General features: G+C 36.7%; 1 protein-coding gene across 10 annotated transcripts in view; it reads left to right on the plus strand.

Moving 5' to 3' along the window:
- Positions 1–23,803, plus strand: part of EFR3A (EFR3 homolog A) — a 77,800-nt gene that overhangs the window by 24,230 nt on the left and 29,767 nt on the right. For 6 of the 10 annotated variants that reach the window (XR_014056961.1, XR_014056959.1, XR_014056958.1 and 3 more), the window contains exons 2-10: positions 3,900–3,976; positions 6,102–6,229; positions 7,472–7,622; positions 10,239–10,360; positions 13,483–13,632; positions 15,266–15,403; positions 17,674–17,752; positions 20,076–20,211; positions 21,917–22,084. Coding sequence is in view for 3 of the 10 variants with exons in the window: in XM_081501152.1 (XP_081357278.1) it covers positions 3,900–3,976; positions 6,102–6,229; positions 7,472–7,622; positions 10,239–10,360; positions 13,483–13,632; positions 15,266–15,403; positions 17,674–17,752; positions 20,076–20,211; positions 21,917–22,084 (1,149 nt within the window). In the remaining 7 variants the exon portion in view is untranslated. Of the gene's footprint in view, positions 1–3,899; positions 4,047–6,101; positions 6,230–7,471; positions 7,623–10,238; positions 10,361–13,482; positions 13,633–15,265; positions 15,404–17,673; positions 17,753–20,075; positions 20,212–21,916; positions 22,085–23,803 lie in introns of all 10 variants that reach the window. The other 4 variants (XR_014056963.1, XR_014056962.1, XR_014056964.1 and 1 more) reach the window with 1 other exon arrangement.

A 23,803-nucleotide genomic window follows, 5' to 3' on the forward strand; every position in this document is an offset into this window, starting at 1 on the left:
TGAAAAGTGAGGAGTTTGTTGGAAGGGATCAGAAGCTAGGATGAGGAAGAAATAAAAGCTTTAAGGAAAAAAATAGGTTTATTTTCTTATTCAAACTGTATAAAAATCTTATCTTTAGTAAACTAGCAGTGCAGTATTTTAATCATACCTGTTTAAGCTATTTGGCCTTGCTAGCAGAATTCGATCTGGATATTATCACATTCTTGATAGCTTTATGTTTGATGTCAACAAGTAGATACGTTACAGTATACTAGTACCCTCTGCTAATTAATTACAAGTAAAGTGAACTAGGCACTTCCTGAACAGGAGGTAAAAGATCTAAGAGCTGGAAGAGCGACTAGAAAATCGTCTCTTACAACATGAAGGACTATGTTCAGGTACCTGCAGCTGAACTCGAAAAGCCTTATGAACTGACTTCGACTGGGGAGTCCCCCACACTTCTGTGCATGAGTAGGTCCAATGCTTTCATTTTACTTGTTCTTGTGATGTTGATAAGCACAGTATTCTCTTATTTAAAATAGCCAATAGAGTTCTCTCTTTTGTGATTACAGTTACCACTCACTTTCACCTCATATTACCTTCAGTGTTATTATTTTATAGAATCCTGAGTAAATTGAAGCTTTTAAACCTCGTTTCAGCTATCTCTCTTGATTGGTAGGTTTTCATGTACAGTAAGAGGTCAGGAAGTTGTTTTTGTTTGGACCTGCTGGAGAAACGCACTGTGACCGTGTATTTCCCTCCATGGCAGGGCACGCCTCGTCTCTCAGACTCCTTCCTGCAGTCATGTCCATTGGTCTTGGTTTGTGGAGAGCTAAAATGTTTAAAGGAGTTTAGAAAGTGTCCAGTCCTTGAGTTTTGTTGTTGTTTAGTCGCTTAGTCGTGTCCGACTCTTTGTGACCCCATGAACTGCAGTTTAGTGTGGCAGTTACCCTTTAAAGTCATCATGTCTGGTTGGAATCTCTGCTCCTCTGTATGTACCAACTGTACGATATGGGGCAAATGAGCCTCCTTTAGCTCCTTTGCTCCTTTGTCAAAGTTGCTACTAATCCTCTCAGAGAGTTGCTGTAGGCGTGCATGAATAATGCTGTCAAATACTTAGTATAGTGCTGCATACATCATGTTCAGAAAAGAACAGTTATCCACTTGGGCTCGGGTCTTGTTATTGAAAGCTTACTGTGAACCACGTAGAGAATTTGTTGGATGTTTAGATGATTAATTCTCAGCAAAGGTTTTCACACTGTTGGGAATACTGTCTCAAGGGCCCTCATACACCTCAGTTACCCTGATTGTAGTTCTTATCTTATTTGTTTTTGTTTTAGTCACTCAGTCTTGTCGGACTCTTTTGCAACCCGGTGGGCTATAACCTGCCAAGCTCCTCTGTCCTCCACTTATATATAGCATTAGTAATAATAACTACCAATCTGTTGAATGCTTACCAAATGTTACACCCTTAATAAGAACTTAATAAGAACTTATATATAATTGTATTTCATTTTCCCAATAAATATGAAGAAGGTGTTACTACACTGATGAGGAAACGTGGGTAAAATAAGAGAAAATAATGTACCTGCCTAATTGGATGGTAAAAGATGTTGGGTTCACCTCAGACCTGTCTGACTCCAGAGCCTCTGCCCTTTAACCCCATACTGCCTATTGGGCATTTTGTCATTTTTCTCATCTGTCTGCTCCAATAGACCCTATGCTTCTTCACAGTGAGACCTGGATATTACGTGTATTCCGAAGTCCCCATTTTTTGGAAGCTTCTTTTAAACTAAAAGCAGTGTATAATATCAGAAAGTAACAATGTAAATGAGACTTAATACCTATTAAGAATTCTTAGCCTATTGAAAATTACATAATTTATCATTCTAACAGGAAACTTGAAGCTTTGGGAGTTGTTTTTCAGTTCCATTGCCAGTCTCTTTGCCATTAATACCAATTTGAATTTTCTATATTTGGCCTTGCATTAGTGTAGCAAAGTATTCCTCCTAATCTTCTTATCAGGTTATAAGCTTCTTTCATCACTGCAATGCCCAGCTCAGCGCCCTGTGTAAGTTAATCACTTGATACATATTTGATTTTAATTTATTTCTGTGTATTAATATTCATCTGAAGTATTTTTATATTAGGTATAATTGACACAGGAATATGACTTTTGCTTGCTTGGCTTTTACCCTTGCTTTTCTTTCTAATAATCAGGCCTGTGTTTTGGTTTTGGACTTTAAAAATAGTTCAAGTATTTTGGAGTTAGTCTGAAAAAAAAATCCCCTAATGGACTCTGGAATTTTTTTCTCCTTTTACAGTAGAAAACATCCTGAACAGTAGACAGCATTTTATATTATCTACATGTAGTGCCTAAATATATGCTGTTGAATTACTCACTATTTTTTATGACAGTTTATAAACTCAAGGGCAGAGATCTTGACTCTTATACTTACCTGTGTCTGTGCATCTGATGTGGTGTTCGGGAAGTAGTATGTGCAGATGAAACATCTGCATGTTGATTGATTTGACCACTAGTATCAGTGGTTTCATGGAAAGAGCATGAGGTTTCAGAGTTAGGCTTTGGATTCTCGGCTTTGGATTCTCCCCTAGCCATTGCTGCTGAGTAAATTACTTGGTCGGTTCTTCTATAGTTTCTTGTAAAGTGGTAGTGATACCAATATCTCACTAATTGGCTGAAAATGTTAAATAATGTATGTGCATTACTTGATAATCACCAAAATTGCTGTACATGTCTCAATTCTGTCTTGTTTTTATCAGCATAATGACTCCATTCTACTGTAAATCTGGACTCAGTACATGTTTTGCCCTGTTGGGCGCTCACTTGACATGGTATACCGCTGCCTGCATGAGTTATGTATGCTTCATGAGCAAAGTGAGATCCAGAGAAGTTGTCTGTTGAATAACATTACTCAATGAAATGGTAGAAGTCTGCTTAGGTCTGAGTTCCCTTAACTTCTAGCTTGTGTTCTCTCATGCCATAATTTGGTTTCTAAATACATACACATGCACACTTAGCCACAGACACACATACCCCAGTTTCATAAATCATGGGAATGGTTGTATAGCAGCTCAAGACCAACATTCCTGTTAAGTTATTAGTTTGTAGGACAAGAAAACGGATCCCTACTCCTCCTCAGAGAGTTCTTTCCAGTGAGATGATGTGCTTTTCCTCAAGATCATGTGGCCCCTAAGTGAAAGAATTGGAGTGAACCTAGGTCTTCTCATCCAAATGCATGACTTTTTCCTAGATGCCAGCAATGGAAAATATACAGAGCGGTCTTTGAGCAGTTTTTGAAATTCCTGGACTTACCCTTGAGGTTGATTCTGTCTGTATTCTGGCTTCTTTATATAATTCATCATGTAGATAGAGGTGTTACCTGTTTTCACCAGCTACACTTCCTAGTGTAGCGAACTACCATTTTGAGACCATTGTAGCTGGAACTGAGTGGATTGGGCCAGGCAGGAAAAGTGGGGCTTGGGGGCAGGTAAGTAGGGGATGATGCAGAGAGTAGTAGAAGATGAGATCAGAAAGGAAATAAGGTGGGGGTACCAATTACGTAGATACTTTATAGGGTGAATTTGGTAGCCGTGCATGCATGTATACACACACACACACACACACACACTCACACTCCAGAACAGTTTGGTTCAAAAGTCTGGAGTAATTCATTAGCACGTTCATTTTGACCTGGTGTCTTTGGGGAGTGGAGGAGAAATTTGACTTTTTCATTTCTTACTTAATAATTGAATTTGCATACCCACTTCTGTTTCTAGCTGTGTGAACTTTTCCCCTTTATTTTCAATAACCCATAAATGCTCAGAACTTGAACTTTTAGATCAGCTTACAATATGATTAACTGCCGTACTTTGTGATTTTGTTCTTTTTTGAACAGGAGTGTGTTGCTGCTGTTCTGCTCTGCGTCCTCGCTATAAACGCCTCGTGGACAACATATTCCCTGAAGATCCAAAAGTAATTTGATCTACATCTACTGATCCTTCTCTTTGCTGACCCATCCTTCCCCCCTGCTGACCTCCCTAAGGTTTCCCTAATTTCATTTCTCTACTTTTACTCCCAAATCTCATCGTACACTGCTATTTTTATACTTCTCTTTTTTTTAACCTTTAAATGATCCGTGCTTACTTGCCTGATTTTCACATTCTTTTCTTAGATTAGGCATGTATTCAGAATGATGAACAGTTGATGTTCTTTGTGTAGTTCCTAAATTTATGAACTAGTCTCAGATTATTTACAAAATGCCAAGAACACAGCTGTGAATACAGACATGGCCTTCTGCTTTCACCAAGCTCATAGACAAATAAATTGGCAACTACAATATTATGTGAAAAAATGCTGTGATAGAGAAGTGAAGTACAGGGTAGCTGGAGTAGGTGGGAATGATACCTGATTTGGACTTGGAAGAAGGAATGCCTGAAGGATTGAAATCCAGGCTAAGATCCAAAGAATAAATAGGGTTGGCCACACAGTTTTCAGAAGAGAATTGAGAAGTAAAGGCAGAATATTCCAGGCAGAGTTTGTTCTCTTTTTACTTAAGTGCTTTTTAATATTTTATAAAAATTACTTTATTCTAGAAGACTACTGGCTTCAAAGCAACTGTGTTTGATTGATTTTATTTGACACTGTCTTAACTTTTCTAAGACTCCTTTAGTCTAGTGTTAAATAGATAGGAACAAAAAAATGTTACGTGGGTTTGAGTTCAAGAGGTTGCTTTATTTTAAAAGGTACCCAACTGTAGAAACTTTCTGGTTATCTTAATATTAATTTATGAGCTATATCTTGTTTTTAATCAAATCTGATTTAAGGAGCTGTAAAAAGGCTAATCTGTTTAACTGAGGCTAATCAGTTAAATATATTGGCTGCCAGATATCCTGGATAATTCATAGCATATAAGTAACTCTAAGATACGGTACCTGCCTTAAGCTTTCCATTCATTGATATAAAGTGAAAGCATACTAAACATCAAATCACAGTGCATAAATCAGAAAGTAAAATGTTAAGTAAAACAGGGGTAAAGTTTCTGCCTTTAAATCAGGGAGGTATCACGCACTCTGAGTTGGCAATCTCTGTGAAGATTCACAGAAGAAATGAGCTTGGAAGCATATACACCATCTGGAGAAGCAGAGATTAGTTTCTTTGTACATAAGAGAAAAGGCGTGATAAAGTAAGAGATAACATTTGGGACCCGGACCTTCAAGTGGAGGTTCTTGTAACCTAATCGTAGTATAATGAGTGGTAATAGTGCACAATTCCTGAATTCCTGATTGGAAATTTCAAAAGTACCATTTAATAGACTGCCTATTTAGATCATTTCTTTAAGGAATCTGAAACATGCAGCTAATGAAGATAAGGTGAAGGCAAGATTATGGAGGAATGTGAATAACAGATAAGAAATCTACATATCTTACTGGCATTGAGGGAGCTTTGAACACTTTTGATATGGGAGTAGTGTCAGGTCAGCTGGAGAATGGTTACAGAAAGAATCTTTATTTGTGCCAAATATTTAGAAAATATCTACTTGAGCAATCTGTAAAATAAGATGTAAGAAAAAGAAAAGATTTACATGAACCTTGCGTACATATGGCAACCATAAACCCAGCTGACAACGTTTCTTATCTTTAACTTATTAAACAAAAAAATCTCCTATGTCCAAAATGCACCCAACGGTAGGTGCCCAGAGTGCAGATGTCTACCTGTCATAGTCCCTGCCTTCAAAGGGTGCTCTAATGAGGAGAGCAAATAACTGAACCTTTTCTGATTATTACTACAATATACTGTATAATTGAGCTGTTTTTTTGTTTTTAATATATAAAGGAAGGTGTTAGAATAATCCATTACTTGTGAAGGTGTATGCTTTCCTAAATGGGGCAGTGCTTTAACTTTTTGAAAGCTCTGCATATCCAGAATGGTGATTAGCAGTAGAGAGATTGTATCCAGGCAGGCTCAGGGTAAATATGGATTAATTTCCAATCCATAAAGGGGGGATGAGAAGCAAGCAGCATTTAGAAATACAAACACTAAGCATAGAAATACAGGCATAAGTAGAACCTATTTCACTTGTTGTTGTTTTTATTTTTAGGATGGCCTTGTTAAAGCCGATATGGAGAAATTGACATTTTATGCTGTATCTGCTCCAGAGAAACTGGATCGAATTGGTTCTTACCTGGCAGAAAGGTTGAGCAGGGATGTTGTCAGACATCGTACTGGGTAAGGAAACTAATGTGTATCTTTGGAAAATTCTTCCTAGGCTAAATCATCCTATAAATTATTTTGGCACCTAGGCAGGCAAAGATAATAGATGGAGAATAAAGCATTGTAATATCATATGAGGATATGTATTATACCAAATAGGTGCTGTAGCTTTTATCACTTTCCTCGTGGTCAGCTTTAAGAATAAACTCATGTTAATTAACAGAGTTGTTTGTTTAAGCATCCACTAATTTTAAACTTCCCTAATGGGAATAGTAGAAATTGATTCCCTTAAAGGTCTGTCAATGTACTACTATAATTTAAAAATCAGTCTCAAAATTGAAAACTATCAGAAATTCTGTTAGCAAACTAATTTTTAGCACAGCTTCAGTTTTGCCTGTCAGAGGAACAATAAAAGCGAGCTATGTTTAGGCTTAGATATTATAATAGGTTCAGAATATGTAAATTCTAAACAAGCATGCTGATGTGAACTGTGCTGGCTATACGTTGACCTGTAAATAAAGGACTACCATCTTAATCCATTTTCTGTGCTTGAATAGTAATAACTTTGCAATATGGTATATAAATACTTTTCCATATTATCATTTTGTGATCCTAGTTTCTTAGTGTATTCCATTTTCCAAATGATGTACTGGCTTTCTCTACTCCACATTGTTACCATTTAGAGCGTTTGCTACAAATGTGAGTCTTGTAGTGTTTATGGTCATTTGTTCAAGCAAAGTTATCTTAATTCTGAATTTTAACTTTTAGTACAAGCTTTAAATCTGATGAATTGGAAGGTAAAATGTATACCTTTCCTTACAATACTGCTGATACTGTTTTATATACTCATATTTACAAATACAAATAGATTGTGTTAGAAATTTAAGCTAATTTCTTATAATTATTTTGGGTCAGATGCAGAGAAATACAGTTAAAAATCTGGAAAATGGAGAATATTTGTGTTTACAAAAACATTCACGGGAAGTTCATGTGGAAGCAGCTCTGGGCGAGGTTTTGGTGAGGAGGAGAGAGTGGAGGAGTGCAGTCTGGTCTCTGCGTCTTCCCACCTGAGGGTCATTTTATGACCCCAGCATCCTTAGTGTTGTCAGAGGATTAGGCTCTCACTCAGATGCTGCTAAATTTGCCTTTCTGTGTTCTGTGCATTTAAATAAATTTATTCTAATTATTCCTGTGAGCGCGCTGAGGAGAATCTGGAGAGCTAGAGATGCTTTGACATTATTTTTCTCTTATGTTTAGGTATGTTTTAATTGCTATGGAGGCATTGGACCAACTTCTTATGGCCTGCCATTCTCAAAGCATTAAGCCATTTGTAGAAAGCTTTCTTCATATGGTAGCAAAACTGCTGGAATCAGGGGAACCAAAGCTTCAAGTTCTTGGAACAAATTCTGTAAGTGAACAGTTCTAATTTTAAGAGTAATTAGCATAACTTGGATTAACTCTTCTTTGAGTGTCCTTATCTGGTAAAGGTGGATGCTCTGGTCAGGGTATTTGGGCAAGCAGTACAGTTGTAGATTAGAGCATTTTGTCTCAAGGTTTTGTTGTTCTGTGTGAAATCTGGGACATTAGCCAGTCATAAGAAGTGGTAGAAACTCAGTTGGCCATAAGTGGAAGGTATCCGTGTGCCCCCACCACCTCCCCCTGCCCCCACCCCCTGGCCTTCTAACACTACTTCTGAACTATTTCTGCTAACAACATTCATTTTCTTTTATCTGGAACTGTAGTTTATTAAATATGTGTGGGGATGGGGAAGGCATGTCTAATAAAGAAAATAAAATACAGTGATAACTTTTCTCTTCATCTTTAGTTTCATTGTATCACCTTCAGCCACAGTCTCTCAGTTCCAATTTCATATCTGGGGAAGCTTTCAGGCATTCAACCAATCTACACGTTCCCATCCAGATTCTTACCAACCAACAAAAGAGTCATCTGTTACCTGCTATTGCTTATAGACAGCTGTTTCATGGTTAGGAGCTGTGGGTGCTGACTGACAATGGCTTCTAGGGTTTGACTGCTTTACTCTGAATTATGCCTACACCACTTTCTAGCTGTGTATCTTGGGCAAATTATTTAACCTCTCCTTGCCTTAGTTTTTCATCTGTGAAGTGAGGATAATTATAGTACCAATCTTATAGGATTGTTGTGTGATGTGAGTTAATATAAAGTTCTTACAACAGTGTATGGCACTGTTAGTTATTGTTGTTGGTAGTAATATAATATTTTCCTTTTTTTAACTAAGATTATGTAAATAAAATCCTCATTTGAAAGCCCTCAATGTGATTTTGTCCGTTAGTTTCAGAGGGAAAATACTGGATATTTCCAAATACAGTTAGGTAGTGTCACAGGCTCCATTTCAGGCAGTGTAGCTACTTATGCTTCTCCTGTTTCCTTTACAATTAGGTGAGGAAAATCTAGGAGAAAAATTTTTTTTAATTTATTGAGGTATAATTGATTTACAACATTGTATTAATTTCTACTGTACAGCAAAGTGAGTCAGTTATATATATATCTATATCTATATATGTATACTTTTTTCATTTTCTTCTCCATTACCGTTTATCACAGGATGCTGAATGTAATTCCCTGTACTTCTGTACAGTAGGACCTTGTCATTCATCCATCCTGTATATTTAGGGGAAATGTTTTCATGGCTGTGGGTGGAGGAGTTTTAGTGTAAATCTCCAGAAGTTTCTTTACTGGAAGTCAGCAACACCATTAGAATTCCTATAATGACTCATTTGAGAAAAAGACAGACATCTCCAGTTACCTACTTTTGACTTAAGTGAATGGTATTAAGTGAAATGCTGTATTATCTTGCCAACATTATTTACATAGTATTTCCTGGAAGTCTGATTTTAATTTCTTTGGGGTGCTGAGTTGTCAAATATTAAAAATTGAATATTAAAAAAATATTGTGAAACAGGACTGATTCAGTACTTTTGTGTTTATTGGTGGTCTTTGTACACCTTTTTTTTTTTTGGCTGTGCTGGGTTTTTGTTGCTGCACGTGGGCTCTCTCTGCTTGCCTTAAGTGGGGACTTCTAGTTGCTGTGCGGGCTTCCACTGCTGTGGCTTCTCATTGCGGGGCACACGCTCTGGAGGGCATGGGCTCAGTAGTTGTGGTACACGGACTTAGTTGCCCTGCAGCATGTGGAATCTTGCCAGACCAGGGATGGAACCCAGGTATGGTATTTGTGGCCTTTTTCTAGATCATATGAATCATATGAAATTATTTAAAACAGACGACTTGGCTCTGGCTGAATTAATTTAAAATACTTTTAGTATCATAATTTTATTTTTTCAAGTTTATACTTGTTTTAATTTTTTTCCTGGACATCTTTAGGCTATTTTAAAAACAATAAGTCACCAAATAAATGAGAAAGCAAATAAGAAAAAAAGGATGCATAGTAAGGAATCATATGGCTGGGTTTGTGACTCATGTAGGACATTTAAAATTTCCTAAACATGTCGATCTCTCTCTCTCTTTTTTTTAAATCTTTAAAAAAGAGGTAGAATAAATTTTACTGTCTGAGTCTTTTTCTTCTCTACTGTGTTAGTGATGTTTTCTTCAGCTTAGGGCCCTTTTTCTTGTCCTATCTTATTTGTATAAATATTATTCATTCATGTGTTACACAACAGCTGTCAAGATTTCCTACCTATGATTTAAGAAATAGAACTCCCTGAAGGCTTGGGCCTGACTGCAGTTATCACAAAAACACTGCCAGCATCCGGGAAATGCAGAAGAGCTTCAGAGCAAGCGCTCGCTCACTCCAAAGAAACTACGTCGGAAAATTATAGTTAACACTTACAATGCTATATTCTTGATTTTGTCAAGTTTGTTATTAAAAAATTTCTGTTGTATATATGTGACATTTATGATATTTCATATTTCATTTGCTTTTTATTTGGATATTTCTTGTCGATGTAACAAATAATGAATGAAAATAAATGTATTTTTTCTACACTTTGAAAAAGGTGATAATATACTTTATTGTTATTCTTTTTAGTTTGTCAAATTTGCTAATATTGAAGAAGACACACCATCGTATCATAGACGTTACGATTTTTTTGTGTCTCGCTTCAGTGCCATGTGTCACTCCTATCATAGTGATCCAGAAACACGAACAGAGTATGTATTGTATGTATGTATAATTTATAGTCATGGAGTAATTTATTGATGAATATTGTGTTTATATCTTACATAATGCTTACCAAAGAAGATGGGAAAATGTATGCTTTATTCCTAAAGTGCAGCTTTTCATTGCCGTTAGAAGAACTGACTGAAGCAGCAAAATTGAGAGTGGTTTCCTAACTGGATCAGAATAAAATGCAGTCTCCACTGTAGCCCGGAATGCCCCTTTAATGCTCCCCTCATCGATGTTAAATCCTGTCATTTCTTTCCCCTTCCACGCTGATCCTCACGTAGGTCTCCTCGCTTGCTTGAGCACCTTAGGGACACTTCTCCCCAGGGCCTTTGGGCTGAGTGGCCTCCTGGCTTAGAACAACTCCCCAGATACCCGCCTTATGGCTTCTTACCTCACTTTGTTCAGATTTCTGCTCAGGTGTCATCTTATCATGAGAATCCTCCCTTGGCCACCTTTTATTTGTTAAATATCAATGCCTCCATTCCACCCCCAGTCAAGCAGCTTTATTTTCTTCTCACATCTCATTCCCTGGTAGCTCAGATGGTAAAGAATCCACCTGCAGTGCAGGAGACCTGGGTTCAATCCCTGAGCTGGGAAAATCCTCTGGAAAAGGAAATGGCTACCCACTCCAGTATTCTTTCCTGGAGAATTCCATGGTCAGAGGAGCCTGGCAGGCTATAGTCCGTGGGGTCGCAGAGTCGGACACAACTGAGCGACTAATACTTTCTCTTTCACTTTTCATGGAATATGTTCATGGCTTTGTTTTATTATTAGAAATCTCTTTATTTTTAGCAATACACGATCAGATAAAATTAGAGGGCATGACCAGTAGGAAAGGGGACTGATGGCTTAAGATTTTCTTAAAATACTTGACTTCCACATACTGACTTTGTAGTAAAGTTGGGCTTATCCCTTTGTGATTACAGAAGAGTCTCTCAAGACTTTGTTTTAGAAAACAGCATGAACAGATCCAGCTTCGTACAAGGCGGAGTTTGTCTTGCCTCCATGTTCGCTTCCTGAGCTGTTCAGTGCCATATACCGCCACATCCCATTCTCCACCCGCTACTCCTGTTGGGGTGCGTTATTTCCCCATGGGCTTGTGAAGCAGTCACCCACTTCCCCTCATCCTCCAGTCTCTAAACCTACTTTATAGCTTTTGGAGACAGTCCTAGGTAAGCTGAGTAAACTTCTGATGGTGAATATTTCAGGTAGTAGCTAAAAAGGAGGGTAAATAACAGTCACATTTGGTCAGAATGAAAGTGTTTCAGGGAAGATGGGCTACCAGCTTAGCTCTGCTTGCGAGCTTGTTCTTCCCCACGTTTTATACGCTGTTTTCTGGTTACTTTTCTTCTCATCCTTGAACTGATAGGTTAGATTTTATTTTTAAAGAAGAATGAGGAAGAGCTGGAGGAACTTGAGGCCTGTGAATTGAGAAGGCAGGAGAAGGCAGCATTCCCTCAAAATGTTACCTGTGTACATACAGTAATGTGTGTGTGTCAGGACACACAGACATGTAGTGTGTACATAGCTTGGGTCATCCACACTCCGTTTTGTTAGTTCTCATTTGTCTCTCTAAAGGAATCAGTCTAGTCTTCCATCTAGGTGGACTCGGAGGGGAGAGATTCTCAGGGAGAAGCCGTGAAGGAAAAGTCTGAGGACACATTAAGGGTGTTCAGGACAGTTAAATCCTGTTCTCACTCATCTGCTGAGACTTCTGGGCAAGAACTGGGAGAGAAGCTGTTCCTCATTAGTTTGAATTATTATCCTCTCAGAGAAATCTAATTCTTTTTTAAAATTTATTGAAGTATAGTTGATTTACAGTGTTGTATTAATTTCTGCAATATAGCACAGTAATTCAGTTACATATATAATTTTTCATATTTTTTCTGTGATGGTTTATTACAGGATATTGAGTATAGTTCCCTGTGCTATATAGAAGGACCTTGTTTATTCATTCTAAGTATAATAGTTTGCATCTGCTAATCCCAGACTCACAGTCCATTCCACCCCCATCCCTCTTGGCAGTCACAAATTCTGTTCTTTATATCTGTGAGTTTGTTTCTGTTTCATAGATGAGTTCATTTATGTCATATTTTAGATTCCGCTTGTAAGTGATATATGGTGTTTGTCTTTCTCTTTCTGACTTACTTAGTATGATAATCTCTAGGTCCAGCCATGTTGCTGCAAATACTATTATTTCATTCTTCTTTATGGCTGAGTAACATTCCATTGTGTGTATATATGTGTGTGTGTGTATTTTATATGTTTATATATGTGTGTGTGTATAATATATCTCACATCTTCTATTATCTATTCATCTGTCAGCGAACACCTAAACAGCATTAGGTTGTTTCCATGTCTTGGCTGTTGTACATACTGGTGCAGTGAGCGTCAGGGTGCATGTATCTTTTCAAATTATATTCTTCTCTAGATATATGCTCAGAAGTGAGATTGCTGGATCATATGGCAACCCTGTTTGTAGTTTTTTGAGGAGCCTCCGTAGCGTTTTCCATAGCTGCCGCAGCAATTTACATTCCCACCAACAGTGTTAGGAGGCTTCTCTTTCCTCCACACCCTCTCCAGCACTTGTTATTTGTGTACTTGTTAATGATGGCCATTCTGGCCGGTGTGAGGTAGTATCCTGTCGTTTTGATTTGCATTTCTCTAATAATTAGCCATGTTGAACATCTTGTCATGTGCCTGTCAACCATCTGTATGTCTTCTTTGGAGAAGAGTCTATTTAGGTCTGCTCATCTTTTGATTGAGTTGTTTGTTTTTTCATTATTGAGTTGTATAAGCTGTTAGTATATTTTGGGAGTTAAGCCCTTGTCAGTTACATCATTTGCAAACATTTCCTCCCAGTCTGTAGGTTGTCTTTTTGTTTTATTTATGGTTTTCTTAAAAGTCAGTTTCTTTTGGAACTGCCATATCTCTGTCCATCTTAGATTTTTAAGATTTTAATTTCTTAGACTTACTGTGTATTATTTTTGTTTTATTGACTTGAGATAATAGTATTTATTTAACATCCGTTCCCTTAACTAAGCTATCAAACTTATTTAAATAACTTTTTTTCATGACTGAATTTTTTTTTTTTCTTTTTTTATAGAATCCGAATTGCTGGAATCAGAGGTATTCAAGGTGTTGTTCGTAAAACAGTAAATGATGAACTTCGGGCTACCATTTGGGAGCCTCAGCATATGGATAAAATTGTTCCATCCCTGCTGTTCAACATGCAAAAGATAGAAGAGGTTGACAGGTATTGAATAAAGATGGGGTTGTGTTATTTTGTATGGGTGTGTGTGTGCTTGCTTGTTTGGATAAGAATGTTTTATCTTTAGTATTATGGTATATAGTAGTCTCCTAAACTTGAGTGAGTTTAAATATATGTCCTTTCTGAAAAAATTGCCATCTTTAGTCACCACATTAGGCTGAGTAGACCACAGATTCTTACTCACACACTTAAGGCTTTATTTCTTTAAGAATAAATTATTACTTGCTGCTTATTATTGGGCAATCTAGACTGCTGTTTAAATTAGTACCATTTAAGCTGCAAGTGTAAGAAATAGAGATTATAAACTGAACTTCTATTATTTAGAGATCCAAGGTGCTTTTTCATAGGAAGTTAATACTACTACTACTACTAATAATAATAGCAGCTACTATTCACTCTATACTTGTTCAACATATTTATTTCTTATTTATTCTTCTAAGATATTTTGGCATGGAATATCGTTTTGGGGCATATGCTGACCCCTCCACTCCCCACACACCAATATCCTGTTGAACTTAGAATTCTGTACTTCATTCTTCTTTTTCAGATGCCAGGAGCATGCTTTCCTGGCAGATTTCTGTTGCCTTACACAGGGGTACTATACAACCAAGTTTTAGAAGCAGTGTTTTCCAGTTTCGCTTATTTCCTGATTTCCCTTTTCTTGCAGTTTAAAGAGGGAAAGTCTGAATCAAATTTAAAAGATATTTAATTCTGTAGTTCTAAAAGTTTAACTTTATTTGTAGTTTTGATGATTATGTGTGCAATGCCAAAATAAACATGGTCTAGAAGTGAAAAGATGAAATTGGTAACTATGTAAGCACTTAATATGTTTATCAAAATTTATGGCAATTACAGAAGGTATTTACACTAGATTTCTTAGATGTGACTGTCTGCAGCTTTGGAAACCTAAAGTTTGAAACTTGATATATTTTAATACCTTCTGTATTTTTCCTAGTCTTGGCATTGTAGCTGAGGTTAGTTTTTCTGAAGGTACCTAGCTGGTTGAGAACTGATTCCCCATGATTGTGGCTCTTGAGGTACAGGATTAAATTTAAATGGTTGACAGATTTTAAGAAATTATATTTTCTCATGCTTTTATCCCAGTGCCACAGATACACGTTTTTTGTTATTATTGTACATGAAATAAAGTGTTAAAATATGAACAAATAGTGTCCACTAAGGAGATTTACAGGTGTTCTAATTAGCTTTTATTTACACTGTGTCATGGTTTTCTACTTGATTTTACTTTTGCTCTCTTACAGTTAAACTGGGTGATCTTTGGGCACCTTTTTCTTACTGAGACTGTGCTCTAAATGTAAAGAAGTTGTAGGAATTTTACAAAATAGCAACTGTTGAGTATTTTGCCTTTGGAAAATATATTGTTAGTTAGAAACAAGTTAATACAACTGAATTTAGTTCTCCAGTTTTGAAAGATTATATGATCAGCTTCAAGGTGTTGAATTCATGAAGTAAAATTAAGCTCTAAAGTTATTTTGAGATATAAAGAAAATGTCATGCTAGAAATCCCAAGAAGTCAAATCTCTTCTGTTTAACTGTTAGAACTGGTGTCAGAAGTCTTGCATTTGTTTGTTTGTCTTCATTTCTCTTTCTTTTCCAGTCGCATAGGCCCTCCTCCTTCTCCTTCAGCAGCAGACAAAGAAGAGAATCCCGCTGTGCTGGCTGAAAACTGCTTCAGAGAACTGCTGGGCCGGGCCAGCTTTGGGAATATGAATAATGCTGTGAGACCAGTTTTTGCGTAAGTCGGTGTTTTCCTGGTTGCGTCTAACTGCTGTATGCATTCTGTTTGAGCTTATTTGAAATCCTCTTACCTATATGAGAGAGTTATTCATGGAGCCAGTGTAGCGGTGTGGGAAGAGTACGGGATTGAGTCAAACAATGTCCCTTTGTGCTCTGGTTCAACCACTTCACGGCTTTTCCCTCTTAAGTAGGAAATGCAGTCAGGTTCTTGGTATCATGTGCATTGTTCCAGTAGAATTTCTGCTCACACCTTGGAATGCTTATATCCACTAAAATATTAAAGCAGAGTGTCCAAGTATGATGTATCTTGTTTTATTAACTTCTGGTCAGTTCCTCATATTTGGCTTCTCATTCTTTGCTTTCTTTTTTGTGTGACTGGGCTGCCTTAGATTACATTCTCTTCTCTGAGTAAATTTCATTGATACCAAATGATTAATCACAGGAATATTAAATATCTTGTTGGTACTTATATGCTGCCCTCCAAGCAAAATAACGTTTGTAAGCTTTGAGTTTCTCCACATAGACGTGGAGACTCTTGTCAAGCCTCTAGCTCAGTTGTCAGATATAGACGTATATAATATTCTGTGTAATTTCTGGATATTTTTGCTAGTCTTTCTTTTTAATCATTTGCCTTGTTCTTTCCCCTTCCTGATTCCATCTTTATAGCATGTATAAAGTAGTCTAAATGTAATATCCAGAAATCTTTTTTTAGGGAAAATATTTTGGTGCAAAGTTGATCATTAGTTACAAGAATCTATAAACCACAAATTAAGAATCAGAGAATTTTTGTATTGTCAAAGAGATTCCCCCTTACTGCTACCACCACCAAAACATGAGGTTTACTGTTTAAAGATTCTGTGGGCTTATGAAAATGCTGCTAAGAGCTAATCAAATTATGTCAAATATAACTAAGGGCAGATTTATTTTTTAATGTCTAGACCTGCTGATTTAATACCAGAATTCTAGTTTTTATCTTGTGCTTGTACCTAGTCGCTCTGTCGTGTCCAACTCTATGACCCCATGGACTGTAGCCCACCAGGCTCCTCTGTCCATGGGGATTCTCCAGGCAAGAATACTTGGAGTGGGTTGCCATGCCCTTCTCCAGGTTTTTATCTTAATCCTGTTATTAACTAAGAGGTAGTGTATAACGCCGTAAAAATCTAGAGAGCTGGTGTAGAAGAAAAGAAGTTACCATGTTAACTATAATGGATTACCTGAGTAACTTCAAAGTGGGCTATATTTTTCTCTATGTGTAACTTAATGGACTTACATCCTGATCATGTGTTAGTTAATTAATCTAATTAAATGTTAAATAGTTAATTACATATTGGCTAGTTAATTAGTTATTTAAATGTTAAATGCCCTGTGCAAATAAGGTACCAGGTATTTAGGGGGAATATAGTCATGAATAAAAGTCCTTAAAAACTTGAGAGATCATTGACATTCATTGTGGCTTTTTACCTTGTGTGTGCTGTGAATTTGAATTTTGAGCTCATATTCATTGTCACTTTCTTTGTGCATATGACGCTTGGATTAATGATGTGCATTCCACAAGAGGTTTTATTTTGCATCTGCTGAAGACATGGGTGCAGTGTTATCCAGGAACCACTTTGAACTACAACCTTAGGTTCAGTTTTTTTCAACCACACAGATACTTAGGAATTCTGTCAAACTACTCTCTGGGTGCTGGGAATGACTTTCCAGAGAGACTTTGATTTTTTGTGGTTCCTCTCAGAGTCAAGGCCAACACAGACAAGCTTCTACAACATGAAACATTTCCACACATTCACTGAAGGTGTCTTGGATTGATTGAATGATCTTGGACTGATGCGTGTGTTTCTGATCTGATAGCCATCTTTCCCGGGTGGACCCTAAGCTTTGTCTCCAGTTTTCTGTGTATCCCATTGAACCACTAGCTGTCAACTACTGGAGATCTGAAGGTGTACCTAAGATAGCTGCTGGCTTCAGTGTATACTTACTTCTCCAGATTCCACCTTCTTGTGGAGTCTAGACTGGGGGACTTTTCTTTCTTGCCAGCTCATGTAGGTATTGAAAATCACACATTTATACTAGCTTTCATTGTTGTTTTATGAAAAGATCTTCCAAAAAAGGGAAATAAATATCACAGTTCTTGAAATGGAAACCTTGTTTCTCTTTTAGATAATATGCTTTTGATTGTTAAGCTTTGCATATTGTTGAGGGTTCTAGAGGAGAAAGTTTAATAAAAATAAGGAATTCTTAAAGTAATTTTCTTACTATTAATTACAGGCATTTAGATCATCACAAACTATGGGATCCCAATGAGTTTGCAGTTCACTGCTTTAAAATTATAATGTATTCCATTCAGGTAAGGATTGGATATATTATATAAGTATATATAAGGATTCTGTAAGTATATATGTAAGGATTATGCATTATATATTATATCAGTAATTTTGGTTCTCTGTCAGTAAGGATGTCCTCAGAGATAGAAAACACTGTAGGAGATAAGACATGTTCTTAATTTAGTTCTTTGTCTCATTTATTTTTATTTATACTTATATTCTTATTTGCCAAGATGAAAAGATACCTAATAAAAAGAACTAAATGATTTTATGATGATAACCTTTATTGTGCATTTATTAAATGCATTATTGTGTACTTGTATTTTACTGATGAACTAGTATTAGAATTGATTATTATAGCAGCATGTGTCTGATACATTTATAGGGTATTTGCTATTTGATAGTGCACGTATTAATGTATTAACTCCTCTGGTCTTCATAGAACCTTGATGAGGCACTATCATCTACTGCAGAAGACAACCTTGGATTTCTAAAAACTTGGGCAGACCCAGCTAGCTCTTAATTTAAGTGGAATTTTGGGTCTTTTTTTAAACATCATCTACATTTTTAATACCCTAAAAAGTCATCATTAATTTAAAGGAGATAGGTTGTAAGAAGCAGCGCAGCTTTTAGTACCGGTCATAACAGGATTTGCATCCTAGATGGGCTGTTTCCTAGTTGCGTAGAACTTAGGCAAATTATTTAGCCTCTCTGAGCTTCAGTTTCCTCATTCTGAAAAGAAAATTTTAATGCATGCACTGAATGCTTCATTTTTATATTAAAATAGAAGCTGACATTTATCAAGTGCTAGCTATGCCTCTGACTATGCTAATAACCTTACATGCTTTATTTCCTTTAATCCTCCTTATTTTATGAAGTGAAAGTGAAGTGTGAAAGTGTTAGTTGCTCAGTCGTGTCCGACTCTTTGCGACCACATGGACTGTACTCCGCCAGGCTCCTCTATCCATGGAATTTTCCAGGCAAGAATACTGGATTTGGTTGCCATTTCCTTCTCCATGAAGTAAATAGATGTTGTTATCCCCATGTTATAGATCAGAAAACGGACCTTTAGAGAGATCAGGTACCTCACTCAGGGGCACACAGGTAGAAAGTCAGGATTCGAATTCTGTTCATCCTATTCTAAAACTTTTTGTCTAAATAAAATACTAATTATAGGTTACTCTAGCATGCCTAGCATAATGTAGGTTTTCAATACTTGGTAGCTAGTATAAAGCTGGTTTGTATGTGGAAAGATATTTTTTAAATTTTCCCAGTTTATTGAAATATAATTGACATACAATGTTATGTAAGTTTAAGGTGTACATGATTGATATATGTATGTGTTTCAAAATGATTATCACAGTAAGTTTTCTCAAGATCCATCACTTCACATAGCTACACATTTTTTTTCTTCTCATGAGAACTTTTAAGATCTTGTAATTTTAGTTTAGTAGGTGAGAAATTAATCTGGCAATCTGTAGACATAATTAAGGCTCTTCCTCTAGTCTTCATAGCCTTGTATTTTTTCATTTGCCCTCCTCATTCAGATTTAGTTACTAGATGAAATTATTTTTTGCAATAAGTAAATGCTAAAGTTGAAGAAGTTGAAGGAATCAATAAATATTTGTTGATTAAATGTTTAAGAAGTTATTCTGGTCCACAGCATTGCCTTAGAAGAAGCTTTAAATGCACTATAAGTTTTATGAAGTCCATTCATTGAAAATTACATGTTGTTACCCACCAGGATGGGAATTTCTTTTTAATAAGGCTATCCTGATATAATCAGGATAATATTTATGAGAATAAAAGTTTCTCATAAATCTCCTTCTCAGAGCTGGCCAGTGTTAACATTTAGACATACATAATTCTAGTCTTATATACTTTTTAAAAAAACCGTTGGAATTTTATTTAACATAGTATTTTACAACTGGGCTTCCCTGGTGGCTCAGACGGTAAAGAATCCACCTCCAGTGCAGGAGACCTGAGTTCTGTCTCTAGGTTGAGAAGATCCCCTGGAGGAGGGCATGGCAGCCCACTCCAGTATTCTTGCCTGGAGAATCCCCACGGACAGTCCATGGGATTGCAAAGAGTCAGACATGACTGAGCAACTTAGCACAGCACACATTTTATAACTTGCTTTTTTTCACTCAGGATATCATGAGTATTTCCTGTTATCCTTATTGTTCTTAAAAAGAATGGTTTTTAATGACTATATATTGTTCCATGACATAAGTTCCAGTATCCTATAATTGGATGTTTTAATGTCACGTGATTTATCATTCTTATGAATTAGGCCAGGATGTATATAATTGTTCATGTATTTTTACACTGTTTTGTTTCTCTTAGGCTCAGTATTCTCACCATGTAATCCAGGAGATTCTTGGACACCTTGATGCTCGTAAAAAAGATTCTCCACGAGTTCGAGCAGGTATTATTCAGGTTCTCTTAGAGGCTGTTGCCATTGCTGCTAAAGGTTCCATAGGTAAGTGCCAGCCAAAAAAAATAGCATTAATCTTTTACAGAATGTTTTTTCCAGCAGGTATAGCACTGTGTGGGACACTTTGAAAATATTTCTAACATTTTTGAATGTGCTATAATTTCTCTTGAAATTTTGGGTTCACATGACTATTGTCAGGCCTCTTTAATGTACAGTTAAACGTTTTCTCCAAATCAGTCTCTCCTTCCCTTCCTCTTTTCCAGTAAAGATTTTTGAAACCAATTATATGCTAAACATTTGGGAAGGGTACAGATAAACAAGAAACTTATAGTTTACTGAGTTTACAACTCTCCCTGATGCCATAAATAAGGCAGATTTTGATCAAGTATCATAAGAAAGCCAAGGTCCAGAGAAGGGGGAAAATGGATTAGCAGGAGCAAAGTGTTATGTAGCACATTTGACTGGGACATGTGGTGGTGGTGTGAAGGAAGCCAGGGAGATGGCTTCAGGTTCAAGTTGTGGCCAGATCATGGGCGTAATTCTTCAGTTGACTGACGTGCCCTAAAGATTTACTGTAATCTTCATCAGAGATAATGTTATAGGGTAGTTCCTCTGGCTCCAAAATGTAGGACACATTAGAAGTAATGAGGTTATCGGCATAGGGAAAGAATTTGACCTTGATGGCAGCAGTAAGAGTGGGAATGTGAAGTCAGCAGGATTTGATTAATTGACTGTCTGTGGGGGTAACACGGAGAAGGGACAGGTCAGACATCATGATTTTTCACTCGTGTGGTTAGAAGGATGAAAGGATCCCTCATAAAATTTCTGAAGTCAGGAAAATCTAGTTATGTTTTCTTTGCTTCAGAATCAAAATGAAACTATGTATTACCTACTGAAATATTGTAATGTTCACTCAGTGTCAGATGAGGGTGAACATTTTGTATATGGGCTTGTCATTGTTCATAATTTACCTCAACGAAATGGAAGCAGGTTATTTTTTGGAGAGCTACTTCATTTGACATTTAATACAAAGTGAATCACAGATGATGCATTGATTGAGTCATCTCACTATTAACATCTCTTATGTGTGAGAAACTGTGTGTTAGGTTCTATACATTCAGGAAAGGATTTACACGAGGCTGCCTGTCCTGGAGAGATTAGAATTTAGAGTAGAAGGCAGAAGTAAAAAGCACTGATTAGACTGTAGTGTGATGGATGCATTGACAGAAACACAGAGTGTTCACAGAATTAAAAGCAGAGAGTAAATGTAGTTTATCCAAATTGGGTAAATTGGCTAGCTTCATTCTAATAATTGAGGCAAAATTCTTTCTTCTTCAGCCTTAAAAGATGCAAAATAAATTTCTTATGCCACAGCGGGCTGTATTATAATTCTATGGATTCTGACCCAGCAGGTTATCACAGTATGCATTCTTTTGAGTAGACAAGATTAGATAGATGGAAAGTTTTTAGTAACTTCTATAAGAATATGCATGTTTTGTGTGGTTTGTACCAAAGATTCCAACAGCCAGTTGTTCCGAGATGCCCAGTACATGTTTGCTGGAATAGCTAGGAGACTTTCTTACTTAGGGATTTCTCATTTACTTTTTTAATGAATGGTTAGTTCATAAATTACAAAGTATTGCCAGCTACTTAGAAAATATCCAGAAGTCTCTGTTGAGAAACATGACTATTGGCTTTGAGTCTATGATGCTGGAAGAATGTACTCGCTCACATCAGGGTTCATATGCAGGACCCACAGTGCTGGAAGTCTTCAATACCCTGTTGAAACATCTGCGTCTCAGTGTTGAATTTGAAGCAAATGATTTACAGGGAGGCTCTATAGGCAGTGCCAACTTAAACACAAGTTCCAAAGACAGTGATGAGAAGATTGTGCAGAATGCTATCATCCAAACAATAGGTGAGTACATTTCCCTTTTCAGATTATTATGGAAAACAGTGATTCAGAAAGCCCTCATGAAAGGTACTTGACTGTTATGCTGCATTAGTTAAAGGTGAATGATAGGTTAGACTTTTAAAAAAAACTTTGTGTTTGGAAACTAAACAAACATGAGAATACAACAAATTACAACAAAGAACGCTGTATGTACCCTTCACCTAGATTCATCTCTTAATATTTTATGCCTTTATTATATCATTTCCTTTCTCTCTCTGTCTGCCTCTCTCCCTCCCTTTCTGTATTTTTCTGTGTGTGTATGCATGCATGTATATATGTGTGTATATCTACATATATGTGCATATATAAATCTGTACATATAGAGAGATGCATGCATGTGTCCATCTACCTTTCTTTCCTAACCACTGCATATTAAGTGCATATATATCATGGCTCTTTACTACAGAGTATTTTTTCCAAAGAATAAAGATAGTTTCTTACATACCCAGAACACAGTTATCAACATGAGTGAATTTAACTTGATATAGTACTTTAATCAAACTTGCATGTTTCAGTTTTGTCATTTGACCTGATAATGTCCTTTATAGTATGTTTTCTCTTAGGTCCAGGATCCGGTCTAGGATTGTATATTGTGTTTAGGTGTGATGTTTCTTTCGTTGCTTTAGTTTGGAACATTTCTCTTATGATCCAAACATTTTGTAAGAGTATAGGTCCCCCTTGCTGCTGCTGGCAAGTCGCTTCAGTCGCATCCAACTCTTTGTGACTGTAGCCTGCCAGGCCCTCTGTCCATGGGATTCTCCAGGCAAGAATACTAGAGTGGGTTGCCATTCTCTCCTCCAGGATAGGTCCCCCTTACCTCTCACTTAAAAATATCCTTACATGGGTTTGTCTAATGTTTCCTCATGATTAGATTCAGCTTATGCATTTCTGTCTGGATACTATTTAAGCGATAAAGTTCTTCTCAGATTATCACATACAGAGGTACACAGTGTATATCAGCTTTTTGCTGGTACTCAAAGTATTGTTCTACTTCTCTGCTTCACGGTTTCCATTTTCCCCCTCATAAATAATGAGCAGTCTCTGAAAAGATACTTTGAGACTATGCAGATCCTCTGCTCTCCCTACATCTAGCAAACATTCAAAAGACATTAGAGACCGGGATCTGGATACTGATCCTCAGGGTTTAAAATCACATGTTTCCCCACTACTCCACTCCACACACACACACGCACGTGTGCACAAAGGGTACAAGGATAAAGAGCATGGTGTAATGGTGATTGTTCTCAATGTCTCAGTTTGGTCACTGTCAACTTTAGGTGGTCAGTCTGACCATGGAGTATCACCCAGCGAGAAATCTGCAGCATGAAGCTTCACAAATCACTTTTGATACATTCATTCAGTCACAGAACCTTCTCAATACACTGTACAAAACGTTTTTTGCATTTCAGTTGCATTTTTACCTTTCTTGAAGTAATAAAGCGTAACATGCTGTAAATGTTGCTTTTTTTCCATCTTCAGTATTAAAATGGCTATAGAAAAATTCAACTTTGGTAAGTGTTTTTCTTAATGCACTGTTGATATGACGGCTGTCACAATACAGTTTAACAAAATTGTTTAAAATGAAGTTAAAGACAATTAAGCACTACTAGAGCCATCTTATTAAAAAAAAAACAAATGAACCTTTTGACCAACCTAATATTACGATTTTTTTATTATAGGGAA

This window comes from Giraffa tippelskirchi, chromosome 6 (assembly GCF_054371585.1).
Source record: "Giraffa tippelskirchi isolate mGirTip1 chromosome 6, T2T-mGirTip1v1.2.pri, whole genome shotgun sequence".
Classification (NCBI taxonomy): domain Eukaryota; kingdom Metazoa; phylum Chordata; class Mammalia; order Artiodactyla; family Giraffidae; genus Giraffa; species Giraffa tippelskirchi.